The 19170-nt window shown below is 36.1% G+C and overlaps 1 protein-coding gene across 1 annotated transcript in view; it reads left to right on the forward strand.

Annotated features, from left to right (window-relative positions):
• LOC106137093 (fatty acid synthase) overlaps positions 1–19170 on the forward strand; it is a 19807-nt gene continuing 637 nt past the window's right edge. Inside the window, exons 1-35 of the mRNA XM_060950839.1 lie at positions 1–73; positions 799–915; positions 1203–1381; positions 1662–1804; positions 2049–2252; positions 2607–2793; positions 3081–3240; positions 3573–3742; positions 4547–4698; positions 5491–5674; positions 6102–6250; positions 6476–6657; positions 7286–7405; positions 7837–7946; positions 8541–8731; positions 9372–9529; positions 9742–9990; positions 10066–10183; positions 10303–10542; positions 10615–11031; positions 11123–11272; positions 11534–11634; positions 11888–12038; positions 12606–12777; positions 12916–13028; positions 13491–13655; positions 13942–14120; positions 14469–14618; positions 15032–15244; positions 15611–15716; positions 16129–16300; positions 16550–16700; positions 17231–17378; positions 18046–18222; positions 18899–19001. Of these exons, the coding sequence (XP_060806822.1) occupies positions 803–915; positions 1203–1381; positions 1662–1804; positions 2049–2252; positions 2607–2793; positions 3081–3240; positions 3573–3742; positions 4547–4698; positions 5491–5674; positions 6102–6250; positions 6476–6657; positions 7286–7405; positions 7837–7946; positions 8541–8731; positions 9372–9529; positions 9742–9990; positions 10066–10183; positions 10303–10542; positions 10615–11031; positions 11123–11272; positions 11534–11634; positions 11888–12038; positions 12606–12777; positions 12916–13028; positions 13491–13655; positions 13942–14120; positions 14469–14618; positions 15032–15244; positions 15611–15716; positions 16129–16300; positions 16550–16700; positions 17231–17378; positions 18046–18222; positions 18899–19001 (5677 nt within the window). The 5' untranslated portion in view covers positions 1–73; positions 799–802. The remainder of the gene's footprint in view (positions 74–798; positions 916–1202; positions 1382–1661; positions 1805–2048; positions 2253–2606; positions 2794–3080; positions 3241–3572; positions 3743–4546; positions 4699–5490; positions 5675–6101; positions 6251–6475; positions 6658–7285; positions 7406–7836; positions 7947–8540; positions 8732–9371; positions 9530–9741; positions 9991–10065; positions 10184–10302; positions 10543–10614; positions 11032–11122; positions 11273–11533; positions 11635–11887; positions 12039–12605; positions 12778–12915; positions 13029–13490; positions 13656–13941; positions 14121–14468; positions 14619–15031; positions 15245–15610; positions 15717–16128; positions 16301–16549; positions 16701–17230; positions 17379–18045; positions 18223–18898; positions 19002–19170) is intronic.

The raw sequence follows: 19170 nt of genomic DNA on the forward strand, positions 1-19170 counted from the left end.
GAGTGTGTGACTCTGCCATCGTGGGATCCATCAAGATAGTGCGACAGTCACCTACTTCTATTGCATACCATAGGTGAGTTCTTTTTTAATATCGGTCATATTGAATACGTGTCATGCAATGACATTATCTCAGCATATTCCTTTCGCTTCATCCACATTCATGACTCTTATGCAAGCTCATCGGTTTCGGGTACTCTTGATCAGACCTTTGGCTGAACGTCTTCAATTCGATCAAGGTACGTTCGTCTTGGCCTTTCCACTCCAAGAGTCTCATTCACACTCCCCTTGTATATTTGCTTAGTCAACCTGCTTTCATCCATCCTCTCGACATGTCCAAAGCATCTAAGCATTCCCTTTTCTAATACTGTCACTATAGCTAAGAAACAAACATGCCAAATTAACGATACGTTAGTATTAAATAATTGAAGATGAAATGATTGAAGGTTGTGTAACTAAATGGTTAATGTACAACAAGAATGATGAATAACGAGAATGAAGGCAATTTTATAACAACCAAAAGGAGTTTCTTCTTGATCCTTTTGTAAAGATCATGATGGGAAGTTTCGGATTCGGCTTCGATATTAGCAAAGAGAAGATCTTACGCTAGATTAAATGTAATGCCTAAAGAACTGCAGAGCTCCAACGGGTTGCAAGTTGCATTTCTCCAATCCGTATGAACTTTGATAACCCGGTTTAGTTATGAAGCATATTCAGACGTCACCAATTTAACGGAGCAAATATTTCAGTCTTTAAAAATATATTTACTCCTTATTATTTTACTTTTTATTTTTCCTGTAGGAATATGCCTGCCAGTCCCGATGGTAAAATGAAGTCTTATGACATCGAAGCCAATGGACAGTTCCTGTCCGAATCCGTGAGCGTTATATATCTGCAGAAATATAAAGATGCTAAAAGGTATTCATATAAATTATTATAACTGAAAACTTTTACTATAGTCTATCACTCGGTGCTTTATTTTAATATCCGCATATTAATTAATTTACCTACCTTACCACTACCTTAGATCATGTAAATTTGAAACTTAGTCAGTTATACGAAGCTTCTTGGCTAATGAAACCTTTATTGTCAGTAGTTCATGAAAGCAACCTACTAAAGCCATCATGATCCTGGTTTGGGTAACGTCAGATTTTAACCTAACCCTTATCCTTTACCACATTTAACAATATCACATCATATTCCAGAGTTTATGCCGAACTGCGTCACGTCAAAAGCGAATTCACGATGGGCCAGATATTCGGCGAAGATGAGAACTGTAGGCTGCACCGGGATGTGGAGACTTTGGCGAAGTTTTTCAGCAAGTTCTACGACGAAGCCGGCATACCCCCATATTTGGTTGAGTACGTTGATGGTTTCGGCGCAGGTTGGTTAATATGTTAATTAATTTAGTTTATTGGCATTTGTTATGATTCCAGGCACATTATAATAAAACTACTCGCATCTGTATTTCATGGGTATCTTGAAAAATGACTAAGGCAATAAACTAGTACACTAGGATGGTAGGGCGGTCTGTTAGAGCTACTTCTGCGTAGATTGAAGAACTCAATTAAGGGAAATGAAAATGGGGTTACTTTTATTTGGGTTGGCTATTTTCGAAATGTCCATGATGTCCTTTAGAAAATATTTGTTTTCTTAATTCACAGCGGTCAAAGAATTCGATAAAACTGAATTAGAAGCTTTGGCCAAAGTGTTCTGTAAGGCTCGCGAACTTCCTCTAACGGTAGGGAGTGTGGCTTCTAACGTGGGCTATACCGAAGCTGCGTCTGGATTATGTGGGATTGTGAAGGTAAAGTTACCACTTAACAGCTTAAGTTCATTAATTTTCATTAATTAAAACTTCCTTAGCTTTGCTTCGTCCTCACCAAATACTTCCCTTCTTACTGAAAATTCTGAGTCCTCCTTTATTCGATGTTCCCTACTGTTCTTTTCTCTTTGCCGATTATAATGAAATTGTGAAAATGTGAAAATTTAAATTTTCTATTTTATTACCTAAATTCGATTAAGACTTGGTAGTACTATTCATATTACAGATGTTAATCGCATACCAAAGAGGAGAAGTACCACCTAATTTAGACTGTGACAACCCAAGGGAAGACGTGCTAGCTATCCAACAAGGGTTGATGCAGATAGCTAGCAAAAAGATGCCTTTTCAAAGATCCTTCTCGGCTGTTAACGGTTTCTCCTTGTTTGGACTGAACGGCCATGCTTTGCTGAAAGGACATTACAAACCGAAGGTAAGGTATAATAATCGCTGCATGTTAATTTTTATTTATGTCTATTTTCCCCTTTGGTTTTGTTTTTGCAGCAACACACTCTTAATTCATTTTTATAATATTTTTTTAATTTCAACAAAAAACGTAGCGAGTTATTAAATACTATTCCCAATAGCAACTGATATCATGCTGTGCAAACATGTATCAAGATTTTTATGAACGAATACACTAGCAGTTAGTACTTTTATTTATTAGTCGCCACCAACTCCTCCAACTCCAAGAGATGGTCGATCTTGTTCTATGCTGCAATATTTCTCTTTATAGAGATGAGTTTCCATTGGCAGGCATTAATAAAATTAAATTTTTGTATTTTAGAAATCTCAGCACAGCAACACAGACCTACCATACTTGTTGTTGGTATCTGGACGCCAAGATTCTGGGGTTCAAAAAATACTGGAAGATGTGGGCTCTCGTCCCATTGATCCAGAAGAAATAGGATTACTGCATAACGTTTTTAAATCGCGCGTATCAAAACACATGTCTAGAGGTTATGGAATTTATGGTAAGTTTCTTGAGTTTAAAGTAACAGTTGCATATTTTTCGATTTTAAGTGTACCTACTACGATCAAGGAGTGAGTGAGCAAGCCAGATATTTACACGAAGTGACTACCGTCTCATTTTTATCCTATCCTAATATTCTGTGTCAGTTATTTTTCTTATTCATCCTGTTCATGGAACTACATGTTTTGCGTCGTTTATTTAAAGGATCTAACAATTTAGTTCTTGTAATAATTATTTTTTTACCAATTATGTTCTCTTATCTGTATCTTCTGTTTGTTTTTCTTTCAGCAGCGAAACAGGACAAAACAAAAGTGCTTCGAGAAAGCAAAGACTACTACGACCAGAAGGTCAGACCGCTGTGGTTCGTTTACAGCGGGATGGGCTCGCAGTGGGCGGGCATGGGGGTGCATCTGATGAGAATACCGACCTTTGCTAATGCTATTTATCGGTAAGTATAAGAATATTTTAATTTATATAATTATTTTTAATTTGTTTTACAGATAGTAAAGTAGATGGAAACTAGCATTTCCTTGAGTCTCTCAACCCGTGCACTCGTTCACGTGGTAATTGGCAATTAAAATCATCTCATATATCCCTACACTCCCAAATAAATTTACCAGCTGGTACATAAGAAGCAGCCAAGCTGAGCAGTCCCGTCTGCAATATTAAATATATCTTTTTGCTTCTAGTACAAGAATATAGGAGAAATATTTAATTGATAAATTGAATAAAAAACATCGTTCTTACATATACCCTTATATACTTCTCTGTTATTTTAAGCTGCCACAAAGTGTTAGAGCCGAAAGGCTTGGACCTCATCAACATCATTACGAGCCCTGACGAGAAGACCTTCGACTACATACTCCACGCTTTTGTGGGAATAGCTGCGATCCAAATAGGTCTCACTGACATCTTGAATCAAGTGGGGCTAGTCCCGGATAATATTATTGGTATGTTACGCTGCTGAAGAAGCCTTTTACCATACTTGAGACCTTGCCAGGTCTTTTATGGGTACGGAAAACCCTCGAGGATCAATTTTGTGGTGTTGAATAGAGTCGAAGGATTACTTTGTGTAATAGAACACAAAGTTACCCTTCGCCTCTTCGAATAATGTGGCGAAACCTCATCTTCCGGGACAAAAAACCTACTTCATCCTGACGATTGTTCCATTTACATCTAAGTATACTAATATTATAAAGCTGAAGAGTTTGTTTGTTTGAACGCGCTAATCTCAGGAACTACTGGTTCGAATTGAAAAATTATTTTTGAGTTGAATAGACCATTTATCGAGAAAGGCTTTAGGCTATAATATAACATCACGGAGCAACTATTAGGAGCGAAGAAATAATGGAAAATGTGAAAAAAAAAACGGGGGAAATTATTCATCCTTGAGTGCTTCAATGATGCCCAAAATAACTTTTCCACGCGGACGAAGTCGCGGGCACAGCTAGTCATCTAGAAATAGGCCTGAGGAATGACTCGATCCAGGAGTGGGAAATTGCGAGTTGAGACGGGAATCTGATTTTCATATCCCTGTAAACCTAACCCAACATCAGAAAATGGCCTATCAGTCTTTTTAAGACTCTTGAAAATGCCTACCCCGCGAGGTATATAGACGTGATTATATGTATGTATACCTAACTCAGCTTAAGTCACTTTTCTTGTTTTGGTTAGTGCTTTTGTCATAATGGACTATTTTAATGTCGGTAAACACGACAATTAGTTGAGAAAACCCCTATTATGTACTGTTTCAGGCCATAGTGTCGGAGAGCTGGGTTGTGCGTATGCGGACGGTTCTTTCACTGCTGAAGAGATGATTCTGATGTCGTATTACCGTGGACTCGTGTCGGTCGAAACTGAATTCATTGTGGGATCAATGGCGGCCGTTGGCATGGGTTATAAAAAGGTAACTAACTTAGAACTCGCATGTCAACATCAACTATTGAAATCAATATGTTGATTCTTCCCGGCACATCCGTGTGGTTCCCGGCGGTGGTACAAAAAAGAATAGGACCACTCCATCTCTTTCCCATGAATGTCGTAAAAGGCGACTAAGGGATAGGCTTATAAACTTGGGATTCTTTTTTGGGCGATGGGCTAGCAACCTATTTGAATCTTAATTCCATCATTAAGCCAAATAGCTGAACGTGGCCATTCAGTCTCTTCAAGACTGGCTTTGTCTACCCCGCAAGGGATATAGACGTGACCATATGTATGTATGTTGATTCTTGCAGTTTGCAGAAAGTTATCAGAGTCACTTCCAAACGTATTATAACAACTTGCGAATTATGTAAAGAAAAGAACGATTAACAAAATAAATACATATATATTGGATGCTATTTATACAAGACACTAACTTAAAAAATAATCGAATGAAAAATTGTGAAATGAAACAAAAAACTATCAAACAAAAACGCAACGAAATTTAGAGAAGACTCCGCGATTTCAAATTGCCGGGCGCTCGGTCTTCCATTAAGAGACAGGACCAACTCAGCAGAAACTTAAATACGATATAATTTACAAATAATAAAAATCTTTAAATATTAATTATTATACAAATTTTTAATTTAACCTTATACCCGCTACAATATCAAAAACCAGTTCGAAATGTTTCTGTAAGGATTCTCAAAACTATTACTAGTGGATGGTTGTCAATATGGAAATTAAATATGTAAAGAATTATCTTACTTTTTTACAGATATCGACAATATGTCCACCAGAGATCGACGTCGCTTGCCGTAATGGTCCCAACTCGTGTACTATTTCAGGACCAAAGGACATTGTGTCAGGTTTCGTGAAGACCCTTGAAGACCAAGGGATCTTCGCTAAAGAAGTCAAATGCTCCAACATTGCGTTTCATTCACGATATATAGCTAAAGCTGGTAAGTGAAGACTATTTTACATACATACATACATACAATCACGCCTCTTTCTCGTCGTAAAAGGCTACTAAGGGATGGGCTTATAAACTTGGGATTCTTCTTTTAGGCGATGGGCTAGCAACCTGTCACTATTTGAATCTCTATTCTATCTTTAAGCAAAATAGCTGAAAGTGGCCTATCAGTCTTTTCAAGACTGTTGGCTCTGTCTACCCCGCAAGGAATATAGACGTGATTATATGTATATATGTATGTTAGACTATATGCTAAGGCCAGTTTATCTCTGGGATATAGCGAGGCTGTAGTCGTATCTCTATTGCCATATTGAGATGCATTTTCTGCTACGAGTATTTCTACCTTATCATAATTTAAACATCAGATGAATGTTACTTAGGACTTAGAGATCATTTTGTATTACTTATATTTTTAGGTCCTAAACTGTTGCAATACATGAAGGGAGTCGTGAAAACGCCAAAACTGCGAAGCGACCGTTGGATTTCAGCTTCTGTACCGCAAAACAAGTGGAACGAACCCGCTGCTACCTACTCCTCTGCCGAATACCACACCAACAATTTGTTGGTAAGATTAGAAATACTATTGTCACACATATTAATAGCCATGATTCAATATGGGTTATATTCCCAGGAAATGGACAGTTATATTCCTAGGACTCTCAGAGTCCCCCGTCCCTCCACATTTTCAATGTTACCTTACATAGGATTTAAACCTGGGACCTTTGATTTGTGTGATAATGACAACGTCACTTATCATTAAAGCCCTCAATTTCAAATTAACTTTCTACAGAACCCAGTTCTCTTTGAAGACGTACTCCGCTTTATACCTACTGACGCCGTGCTGGTGGAAATAGCTCCCTATGGATTACTTCAGGCTATTCTGAAGAGGTCCCTATCGCCTGATTGCCAACATATAGTTCTGACTAAACGGGACGATGATAATGCTGTAAATGTGCTGGCAGCTTTAGGAAAGTGAGTAATATCTGAGAAGTATTTTATTAAGTTTTATCAAAAAGAAGTGTGAGAGTCTGATAGACTTTGTTTTGATAACCTTTATCGTCTTGAAGAAAAATGTTACTCTCGTAATTAGGGACTCGTTTATATTTTTAATTAGTTACTATTTTCAAATCAGATTGAATTGTTTTCTATAGTACCTACTGTGGAAACACTGTCCACAAATAAAAATATTGATTCAAAAAAGGAAAAATATGTAGCGCCAAAAAAACAAGTCATTATCTAGAGCAAGCTAAGATATTTTTACATTACCTACTCCTATTTTATTATTTTGCATAGAATTTATAACAAGTTTACACTATACAATTATAAACTATACAAGTTCAACTTTTATATGTTCTTCAGTTTTCCAAAATAGTATGTATTGTGTAACATTCACATTGAACTTGTAATAATAATTAGTATATGGAATAATGACGCTGCTTGTTTTGTTAGCTTTCGCCCACGTGAAAAGTACGCTATATCCGGCGCCGTACACACTATGTACCTATATCCAAAATTTCATGGATACCTGTTCAGTGGTTTTGACATGGAGATACAAATAAACGCACACTTCACAATTATAACATAATTTTTTAATTTCCAGATTATACATGGCCGGCTATGATGTGGATCCTAGCAGTTTATATCCAAAAGTAGAGTTTCCAGTGGCGACCGAAACGCGGCCGTTGTCACATCTAGTAGAACTGGTTCATGATGTAGCTTGGTGAGACTTTTTTTCATCTATATCTCTCTTTATAAGCTAAGTGGATACATAGCCTTATGTAACACATTTTAATTGACTAAATAATTACTTATACGTATTATTAAGCTGACCCCACGCCCCGAAGCTTGGTGGCGGAGGTTGCAACTGGATAGACGCCAAGGTGAGAGAGAGACTTTAATGGACTATATAGGTGTAATTACATAGCCTAATATTAATTGTTCTAATATATTTACAGCCTTTTTTTTATCCTTTCCAATGTTTAATAGTTAATATTTGTAGATTTTCGCACCTTATACCAACAAGATTAGTAGCTAGTATCGTAATGATAGACGGAGGCTAAGAAAATGCCATGAAAAATGTATAAAAATAAAATGGCAAGATTACTTTGCTGGTTTAAATAATACTAACATAGCTAATACGATTTATTTCAGGCCATTTACCGTATACAAAACTCCACATAGAACGCACAATGCTGTTTACAGACAAGTAATCACCGTCTACGATGATGACTATTCATTCTTAGCTGGACACTTAATTGAAGGTTAAACTTTCTTCCTCATCTTTACGTTAACTTGTTTTTGTTCTTAGCTGTTATGCTTCAGAACCGACAAGTTAATTTTAACTTAACAACGTCTCTGCATTGGAAAACAGATAAGTATCTAAACGTTATTTCTGCCTCTGATAACATAAACGTATTTGCAAATCTGATTACAAAGTATTAATTACCAATTTGACTTTAATATTTTCCTTTAAATTTATTTAGATCTCATAAACGATGACTTTTAGTGAATAACATACATACATATAGTCACGTCTATATCCCTTGCGGGGTAGACAGAGCCAACAATCTTGAAAATACTGAATGGCCACGTTCAGCTATTTGGCTTAATGATAGAATTGAGATTCAAATAGTGACAGGTTGCTAGCCCATCGCCTAAAGAAGAATCCCAAGTTTGTAAGCCTATCCCTTAGTCGCCTTTTACGACATCCATAGGAAAAAGATGGAGTGGTCCTATTCTTTTTTTGTATTGGTGCCGGGAACCACACGGCACTGCCGGGAATCACACACAAATGTGGCACAGTGTGAATAACACATAAATTATTATTACTTTTACTTTTCAATTCTTGATTACAGGCAAAAACGTGTACCCGTTCGCGGCGGCCCTGATCTCCGTCTGGGACACGCTAGCTATGACGATCAACTCGAGGCGTGGGGAAGTATCCGTGACCTTCCATGATGTGATGCTGTATCTCCAGCCGGTCTTGCGGAAAGACAGGCCTTTGCACGTCACTGTCACTATACAGAGAGGCTGCGGCCGTTTTGAGGTGAGTTAATAAATCTTTGAACTTGTTAAGAGTAAGATTTACTACTACAAGATAGTGACTATATTAATGTTAAGAGTTGGATAAGAGATACAAGATTGTACTCTAATGGACTCATACTATAAGAGAGATGAGAGATAATTTAAAGATCCATAGAATTACTACAACCTTTATTAGCGGACTTGTTTGAAATTATTTTAAAGGGCGTGGGTTAAGCTGTAGAGACGAAATCCAGAAAGTAGCCGCCAGAGGCTAGCGAGCTACTAAACTTGGTGAACTCCATAGTTGTCCAAAGGCGAAGGCCCGGAATGCGCGGCTCTGATATGGTGCTTCCGGGCTGTGAAGATGGGCTCACGGGAGACCGTAGTGGCACCACTCACAAGCTGAAGAACTGGATTTTTTCAACATTTCTTACGCATGTAAATAGTCTGCCAGAAATACCAGGCGGTCCAAAACCTATATACGTCTTACATCCTTTAAAAGTACGCTCAAATATACCAACAAGAGCTACCCAATTAGCAAAATCTGGTACTTTAATTTAATCTAAGAACATGCTAAATCTGAAACCGAAAAAGATGTAGCCATTTTGATACGTCAAAAAGAACAACATGGTTAAATAATCGAAACAATTTTAACTTTTAAGGTAACATGTGATGAAGGCATGATAGCCGATGGTATAATAACCCCACTAGCAGTGCCATTCACGGCTAGTGACATAATGATCCAACACCAACAAGGTCCCTACGAGTTGGTCTCTGAAGATGTTTATAACTTGTTTTATGAAAGAGGGCATGAGTACAGGTAATATAATGTAGGCTGCTAACTTTTTATGAATAATTTATCTGTAGATTTTACATAATTTATGTATGTAGGTACTATATATAACATTATCTACTAAATAATGGAATTCGTGTAGTTGTTCTAATTTCTTAATCTCCTTATTTGTTCTTTTCACTAGTTTATTTGCTTATGAATCTTAATTTGTGATATTCTAAAATGTATGCTTTTTTCAGTGGTCAGTTCCAAGTTATCTTCAAGGCTAATTTACAGCTAACTCATGCTCAAGTGAAATGGAATAATAATTGGGTCACTTTACTTGATGCTATTATACAAATGCAAATTTTAAGAAGTACATCCAATGGTATTTCCCAATTAGATTGCATAAAACGCATCGCTATAGACTTCAAAAAGCATGTTCGAGAATCTCTTAATTGCGATAATTTACTTGATGCTACTTTTGATGAGCTTAGACAAACTACGAAGTTAGTATTACATCATATCATTTGACTTAAATTAGGTTTTTATGTTTGCGATTACATAATTATTATTTTTTAAAGATGCGGCGGTGTAGCCATGGAAAGTATCAGATTAAAAGACCAATCATCACCAATTGTACAATCAGTTTCTTTGAAGACATTGAAATTTATACCCTTCATACAACACGGAGATTATGATGTAAGATCATGTATTTTATAAAATTCTTGACATATTTATTCATAGTCGACTTGAAATTTACAATTGCACACGTAGGTAATTAATTCTTGATTTCATATAAAATGCTACTCCTCTTTTAGGTAAATACCATGATGTACGTATACACACAAATAATCGCTGAAAATTTGTACAAAAATAAAATAACTGTATACTGTGTTAATAGTGAGTACTGTGCTCTGGAAAATGTTAAAGAACTATTGAAGACACCTCCATTTATCGAAATGGAAATAATTTATATTACTAAAGAGGAATTTTTTGGACCTAAAAAGATTAGTAGAGTACCCGACGTTGTATTTATGGATGATCTTTTGAACAAGGCTGTGAGTATCTAGTTCGTTTCATTTTACGTTTAAACTAAACGGATGATAGTCAAAATTATTCTTATTTTTCAGACATTCGAAGCTCTTTTTCACACCTTACCAAGAAACACATATATTTTAAGCCAAGGTATAGACACAAAAGGATTATATCCTACCACCTTATACCGTGTCATTTGCTGTTCTGAAAAAGGCAACACCAAAATTGAACTAGCTCGATGGAGACCTAAAGAAACCGCGAAAACTACTACAGTTATAACTATAAAATCGTCGTCGGATATGAAAAATCTTCAGACAGTACATAATAATTTGAGCAGAAACCAAAAGCTACTGATTCTGACCACATATCCAGCACCGAAAGAACTGAAGGCTCTAGTTAACAAATGGAAGGATGATATCAACATATCTGTAGCCATGTTGCCCGATAATCATAAAGATCATGATTTGAAACCTATATCAAACTTGGACTTTGTTTTCAACGTTTTACACGAAGTATGTATCCTTATTGTTCTGCATAATTATGTTGTAATGTACCTATGTATTTTAATTGGAATAAAACTTCTTATTTTTTTTCTTCTTTTAGGGTACCTGGGGTGGTGAATATTACATACCGGTAAAATCAACATGCGCTGAGATCGATAACGTAGCTCTAAAAATAATGCATCCGGGAGACTTTAACTCACTGACTTGGGTGCAAGCCTCAAATGATTCTAACCAAAATATACCAGTGACGGTAATATTTTTTTATAGTTAGCTAGACTCAATTTCCTTCAATATATAAATCGAGTATTCTATTTTCTGACTGTTTTTGCCTTACTTGTGGAGATCATGAAATTATATCGGGTACATTACAAATCTCAGCAGTGAGCAATCGACTGAAGAAAAATAAATGCGTGGAATATATCTTAGCAGATATTCAGTAACTTTGTCTAGGCTTTAAATTAGTTTCGTCTTTAATTATTCAATTTATGACTCAACTTAGTCTATTTGACAGGTACACTATGCTGGTTTGAATGTTACCGACGTTTACCGAACTCAAAGTTCGCCTAAAATTGAAAAAGGCTTTGGAATGGACTTCAGTGGATTAACAGAGAGGTGAGCATTCATTTAACCATTCATACTCTCATCCTGATTACTTCATCATAACGAATTACCAGCTAGATTTTCAGCACTTTGCTTCATAGCTCAAGCAAGAACTGTCAGTTTTTAAACTGTGAACTAAAAAGTATATTCACATGTCAAAGCAGTTCAATCCTTAATTACTGCATGGTTTCCGGCACTCAGATTGGATTGGTTGGACATAGGATATTTTATTCTACGGGAAGTTTTAAATATTCAATTCTTATAGGGGAGAACGCGTCATGGGACTAATAGAATGTGGCTCAGCTCGCAACAAAGTGAGTGCTGATCCAAGGTTACTATGGCCGGTACCTGAGCAGTGGAGTTTAGAAGACGCTGCTACTGTTCCTCTGGCGTATGCTCATGCATTTTACTGCTTGGTAAGTGAATAAATAATTTTAAGACAGAGGGGGAATTATGCATTCGTCTTTTGCAACTATCTGTTTATACTTTATGTTGTACGTTGTATTATACGCATCAGGTTTATTATTCTGAAATATTGTATTGTACAACAATATTAATATTGTATTGTATTATATTTTTTGATTTCTTTGTTTGTTTAATTTTTATTTGATAGCTCTCTTTATTTTGAGATAAACCAACATAACCACCTTAAAAAATATTAAAGGGTTGTTTTGGTTGATGATAAAAAATATTATTAACGCGACTTACTTGGTCATAATTATCCTTTAAACTTTTAGAAATAGCTTTAAAATAACCCAGACTAGACTCTAGGCTGGGCTGATAATATTGTTCTAATACCTACTCTTATATTGGTGGTATGTGTTTTGTGGTGTGACACATCTTGTCTAATCCTAGGTTCTCCAAACACAAGTATTTATACTTAAATGGAGATCCCATTCTAAACGAGATACTGTAAAGAAGTTAAAATAAATAAACTTTTCATTTCATTTCATTTTCACATATAAAGAAACATTTAAAAACAGGTGATCAGAGGAAAGTTATGTCCCGGTGTGAGCGTGCTGATTCACGGAGGCGCCGGAGCCCTGGGCCAGGCGGCCATATCTATAGCTCTGGCTTACGGCTGTCTCGTATTCACCACCGTCTCCGATGTGAAGAAGAAGCACTTTTTGAGGAAACTCTTCCCGGAACTCAAAGGTAACACGGAAAACACCGCATGAATTTAAACAAAAGTGGTTCTTTGAACATTTTATTACAATTTGTGGGGTATAGTAGATGGTGCGAAAGTTCTAGATGAAATAGCAAATTTGCTATCGCTCTTTTATGTCATTTCAGAGGAAAATATTGGGAATTCCCGTGACGAAACATTTGGAGATATGATCATAACTAACACCAAGAATGAGGGCTGCGATATCGTGATCAGTTGTGTACGAGGAAATCTCAAAAATGTATGTTACAATGTTACAATTCTTCTATCTTTAAACGATAACGAGACTTACTCTTCTAGATTATAGGGCTGCATCATCATTAGTAGTAATTTCATTCTCACTTTTGTTCCGTTCCGAACTTTATTGAGCTTTGATAATATATTATTGACATCTACGTTTGTTCATCTTTACAATATAACAAATCCGTACTAATAATTATAAATGCGAAATATCAGTTATCTAATAAAACAATCTTCTTGAAATTTCGCGTATTTATAATAAAGAGAAGGACATAAGGACCTTTTGTTCTAGTAAAAACTATAGTTCCCGTGAAATTAGCGAAATACCTGTTTTCTGCTGTTAATGGCGCTTTAAATCGAGGGGGCCAAGCCGCGGCGCAAAAGCTTGAAGGTCATATTCATCATAATTATGTAGATGTTAACTAAACAATCACTAACTTGCCTACTACTTGGAATATTTTAGACAACACTGAAATGCGTGGCATCTGGAGGAGTCGCCATCGACACAGTGCAACTATCGAGTCCAGAAAACTGTAACTACGGCCTCTTCCACATGTTCAGAAACAGGTCGTTCATGCTCGTCGACTTCTCTTCTATCTTCAAGAATGAAAATATTGAAGACATTATGGTAATCACCTCCTTGTTTCAAGTTCTTTTCGTTTTTAAAGTTACATTTTTTGATTTCTTTGTTTAATTTTTATTTGATTTATTTTGTTTTCTCTTTATTTTGAGATCAACCAACATTACCACCAACCAACCTATAAAAAATATTAAGGAGTTGTTTTGGTTGATGATAAAAAATATGATTATCGCGACATATCATCAAAATTTAATGAGCCAGTCGCACTAGATTATATAACTATTTTATTACATTTCTGAAATTCTTTCTTTTCTATCTTTTTATTTATCTTCAGAGACTACGCCACCTCATCAGCGAAGGGATCGCTCTGGGGCATGTTCGTCCACTCTCACGAGTAACATATGCACCAACTGAAGTAGCGAGGGCTTTCAAATTACTCGCAGCGAGCAGGCATAGAGGTCGAGTACTGTTGAACTTACAGGATCTACATGCTTTGCCTAGAATTGAGCCAAGGTTAGTTGGTTATTCATTGAAATCTGAATAATAACCATATTATTGATCTTTACGTTTCTTTACTTTATCTAGAGTTGGACTCGAATGATATAAAATTGTGTTTTCGATAACATCACTTGTCTAGTATAGTATATCTATAGTTCAATACTTATCTAGAATTAATGACTTCATAATAAAAAGACTATCTGGCGCTATATATAAATACTATATGAAAAATATCGGCCGTTAAATACTTTTTTTAACTTTAACATTTCGTGGAACATAAATTCGCTGTAACGGCAACCTCAAATTTCCAGTAGGTACCTACATGTCAAAAACATACTAACAATACTTATATTTTCTATTCAGGATAACCTGTTCGCCAGATTTCTGTCAACTAATAGTGTCTGAAAGGGAGGACTTCGCGATACAACTAGCCGATCGTCTGATAGCTCGTGGTGCGAAGAAGATTCATCTCCACCACATCAGACCAACCTCTTACTTGAAATACAAGCAACTGTAAGTTGTTTTGTTATATGTCTCAATTTTCCACTGGATTATACAGGGTGACATTTAAAACAACTGCATCCTTTTAAACATAGACTATACCCATGCTTCTGAGCTGTTTGAGTCTATTTTTTTTTAAATTAAATATTACCGATATTTTTCTTTTAACGTTTTTAAATATCTTTTAGATGAGTACACTTAACAGTTAAATTTATGCAGTTGAATTAAAAGTCACCTTATATATTTATGGATGTCGTAAAAAGCGACTAAAGGAAAGACTAATAAAGTTGTAGGCGATGCGCAAGTAACCTGCCACTATTTGAAACTCAATTTCATCATGAAACCATACAGCTGAACGTGGCCTTTTAAACTTTTCAAGACTGTTGGCTTTGTCAGTTGGCACATGTCTTTCTTTCTTATTTCAGTTTGTGGCAAAACCAAGGCGTGAAAGTTGAGGTGACCAAGTTTGAACTTAATACAAAAAGTCAAGTCGAATCGATGCTCAAGAAGAGCAGTCTTCTTGGAAGTATTGAGGGTATTTTCGTCATGAATTGTGGAGCTCCGGAATATTTGAAGACTAATAGATCGATGCTGGTGAATTTGGATTTAGAATCGAGGAGGATGTGTCCAAATTTAAGGTACGAAGAATGGGACGTTAAAGTTTAATTTTGAAGGACTGAGGTATATTCTTATACCAGCTATGTGTACAAGAAATCTGGGAGCAAAGAGTCTCCCTAAAATTTTTTCTAAGAAGTTATCAATTATTTATTTATCCCACCAGATTTTACCTACTTGCCGGTAGCCTATTCGCTTTTAGGAAGATTCTAGAGTAAGGTGATTTCGATTTGAAACTCTGCAACTTCTAATGCTGATCCTGATAAATAGTTCCATATCTTTTCTTGAAATATTAATTATAATTATCTTAGACTATTAAACATAGTTGAGTGGCACAGTAACCCGAAAAAGCCTGTCCACTTAACAAAAACATTAATTATTTTTTACAGAAACTTTATTATAATAAGTGACAATGACAGAGAACGAGATGTAGTCGAAAATAGGTCTCAAGGTGGTCTACCAGTGTTACTATTACTTCTGCAGGATTTGAAACAGGTATCTACTAGCGCACTACTCGTACTACTAGATATATTTATTTATTTATACATAAAACAGGATAACTTTTTTAAAAAGGGAACCGCCTCAAATCTATATACCCCGCTTTTGAAATTTGTTAAAGTTCCAAAATCTTCTCCTAAGTGTAACAAACACTTTCCTGACAACCGCATCAAAATCGGTTCAGCGAAACGCGAGATAATCGCCAGCTGTTTTGTTTGAAGACGGTTAAAAACTGAAAAAATGTAGCCTTATTTATATGGAGATCGTCAGCACGCCTTAAAGTAGCAAAGGACACTAAACAGATTTTGTAGCAAGTCGAATTCGGCTCATGTCATCGAAAGAACGGTACCTAAGGTGGTGGTGGCATTATACAATACAAACTTTAAAAAAAAAAAAACAATATTTTAAGCTTGGAACATTAGAATATCCGGAACAAGCAAACTCGTCTGTAGGTGTAGGAAGATGGCGTTTAGTCTTGGACGCAGTCGAGAAGGCAATGCAGAGTGGAGACTCCATTGTTTTTGCGCATACGCAACCGTCGCCACCCTTGTCGCTGGTGGAGGAAATCGGTAAAATACTTGGTGAGTTTCTACTAAAACTAACAAACTTTTGTCTGGATTGTAATATTGTTCTGGGTAATTTATTTCCAAAGAAAATTTGAGAAATACTCTCTTACTTAGAATCCTTGGCATTTACCCATAACTAACAAATTTCAGTACTTTTCTCGACTGTAGTTGATCGATCATTTAGTTAGAAGTTATTATCTAACTAAGGTATATATATTCTAGGCCAACAGTTTACAACTAAATGAAATAATTGAATTATTTCAGGGATTTCTGTAGATAGGAATGGTGTAAATGAACCTACACTAGAACAAATGGGTGTTGATGGCGGCAAGGTGAAGGAACTGTGCAACATGTTGAGAGATAAGTTTAACATCACTGTTTTTGAAGAAGACGTTCTTGGCATGACTATGACCGAGTAAGTGCCTGAATACATCTTCGTCAATCACGGGGTATAAAATACTTATAGTCTTGAAAAGACTTATCCACACGTCGTGTAACTAATGACATACTGAATGAAATACTACTCGTATAATGACTTAAGGGGTAAAGGTAATGATTAAGACTCCGACGATGGTGACAGTTGCTAACCCATTGACATTAAAAGAAGAATGCTGGTTTTATTATGCTTTTTCTTTGATTTATTAATGAAGTTTTTTTAATATAAAACGAATAGTCCGGTACTAATTTAAAAAGAATAGGGCCACTCCATCTCTTTTCCATGAATGTTGTAAAAGGCGACTAAGGGATAGGCTTATAAACTTGAGATTCTTCTTCATAGGCTGTCACTATTTTAATCTCAATTTTATCATAAGCCTTAACAGCTGGCTGCTAACGCCTATCAGTCTTTCAAGACGGCTGGCTTTGTCTACCCCGCAAGGGATATAGACGTGATTAATTGAATTAATGAATGAGTTTTTATTTATTATACAAAATATATTTTTACAGTCTAAAAAAACTCCAAAGGGAGTCCAAAGTGGCTGATCCAAAAAGTTCAGAAGGCTTCAGCGGATATTTGAACACGTTAGGAGAAGACGAGCTGATGTCAACTGCTGATATAATACAAATGCGCACTCTTATCTATCCTAATGGCACTGTGAGTTTCATATTTTACCATATACACCTGGAAAGGAAAATATACAACAAATTGACAGACGAACCTGCACACTTTATAACATACATACATACATACATACATAATACATAACACCACGCCTCTTTCTCGGAGGGGTAGACAGAGACTACCTCTTTCCACTTGCCACGATCTGTACACACTTCCTTCGCTTCATCCACATTCATTACTCTCTTCATGCAAGCTTGGCGGTTTCGGGTAGGTACTCTTGACCTGACCCTTTACCAGGACGTCCTTAATTTGAAACAATTGTAAATGTATAACCATTAATCAATATGAGTTAGATTTACCAGCAAAGGTTTCGGAGGTCAGACAAGAGTGGTTTCGTGAAAAAAAACGTGAATTACCCAATCCAGGATCATGATCAAAGTAATCCAGAGAGGTGAAGATGTAAGCGGTTCTAACTTCTGTGCCAGAAATAGACCTTTTGACAGTATTTATATCCTACTAGCAAAGTTTTAACGATCGATGTTTGATGATCAATTAATCGAAATTTGATTGATTGATTGATACTCGTATGAATTTTGGGTCATGGTAAATCGATCATCATCAATAAATCGATCGTTTAAAACTTTCCCAAATAATATTTAGTTACAAGCTATCAGAGTCTTGCAAGATATATTTGTTTTAGCGATCAGATGAACTTAACAAGGATCTGGACTACGTTTGCGTGGTGCCAGGGTTGGAAGGTCACCATGGTCGCTTCGAGCTACTCTGTGAGAGACTGAAGTTACCTGCTGTAGTAATTCAGCCAGGAATCGACATTCGAGGAGAGAGGATTGAAGAATTGGCCAGACGATTTGTTGACGTAAGTGTCAATTTGCAAGAAAAACAATGTCCATTACAGATTAACTATAAAGTTAAATCAGTCAGGACTGTGAGGACTAAAAATATTTTTAAATATAAATAAATATATACGGGACCAATTGCACTGATTGAGTTAGCCTTGAAGTAAGTTCGAGACTTGTGTTACGAGATACTTACTCAACGATACTATATTTTATAATAAATACTTATATAGATAAACATCCAAGACCCAGGCGAATCAGAGAAAGTTCTTTTCTCATCATGCCCTGGCCGGGATCCAAACCCGAGACCTCCGGTGTCACAGACAAGTGTACTACCGCTGCGGCCAGAGGCCGTCAACTTATCCGTACATAAAAATTAAACTTCGTTTGCTCCCGTTTCATAGGTCCGTTTGGTTGGCCAAAATTATCTGAATTCATTTAATATTCATAGTGTACAGACTGCTCAGACGCAGTTCCGTACGGTAAGACGATACGTACAAAAAAAAATCTATCGTCCATCTGTTTAGGAGATTTCTGGGCTGTATTTTATTTAATAATCTAGTTACAAAAAAATGACACATATAGAACAAAGATCCCTGATAAAAGTCCAACTGAATCTGTTACAAAGTCTAGAATTATTTCACGACACCAGTAAATTAAACTGTTTCTCATCTAATAACTATATTTCTATTACAGATTATAAGAAAAAAGCTGGCAGTAAAAGACCACTACTATCTTGTAGGCTACGAGTTCGGGGCAATAATAGTTCTGGAAATGGCGGCCATTTTGGAAAAGCTTGGTAAGTTATTTTTATTAAAATCAAATTACACCACACTAATAAGCAACAAAAATTGTATATGTATGTATGCTTTTGTTAATCAATACTGTCTCACTGATAGGCAAAAGACAAATGGATATATGTATATTTTTATTATTTATTGAAACAAAAAATATACCTTTTAATGTTT

This window comes from Amyelois transitella, chromosome 22, assembly GCF_032362555.1.
Source record: "Amyelois transitella isolate CPQ chromosome 22, ilAmyTran1.1, whole genome shotgun sequence".
Taxonomy (NCBI): Eukaryota; Metazoa; Arthropoda; class Insecta; order Lepidoptera; family Pyralidae; genus Amyelois; species Amyelois transitella.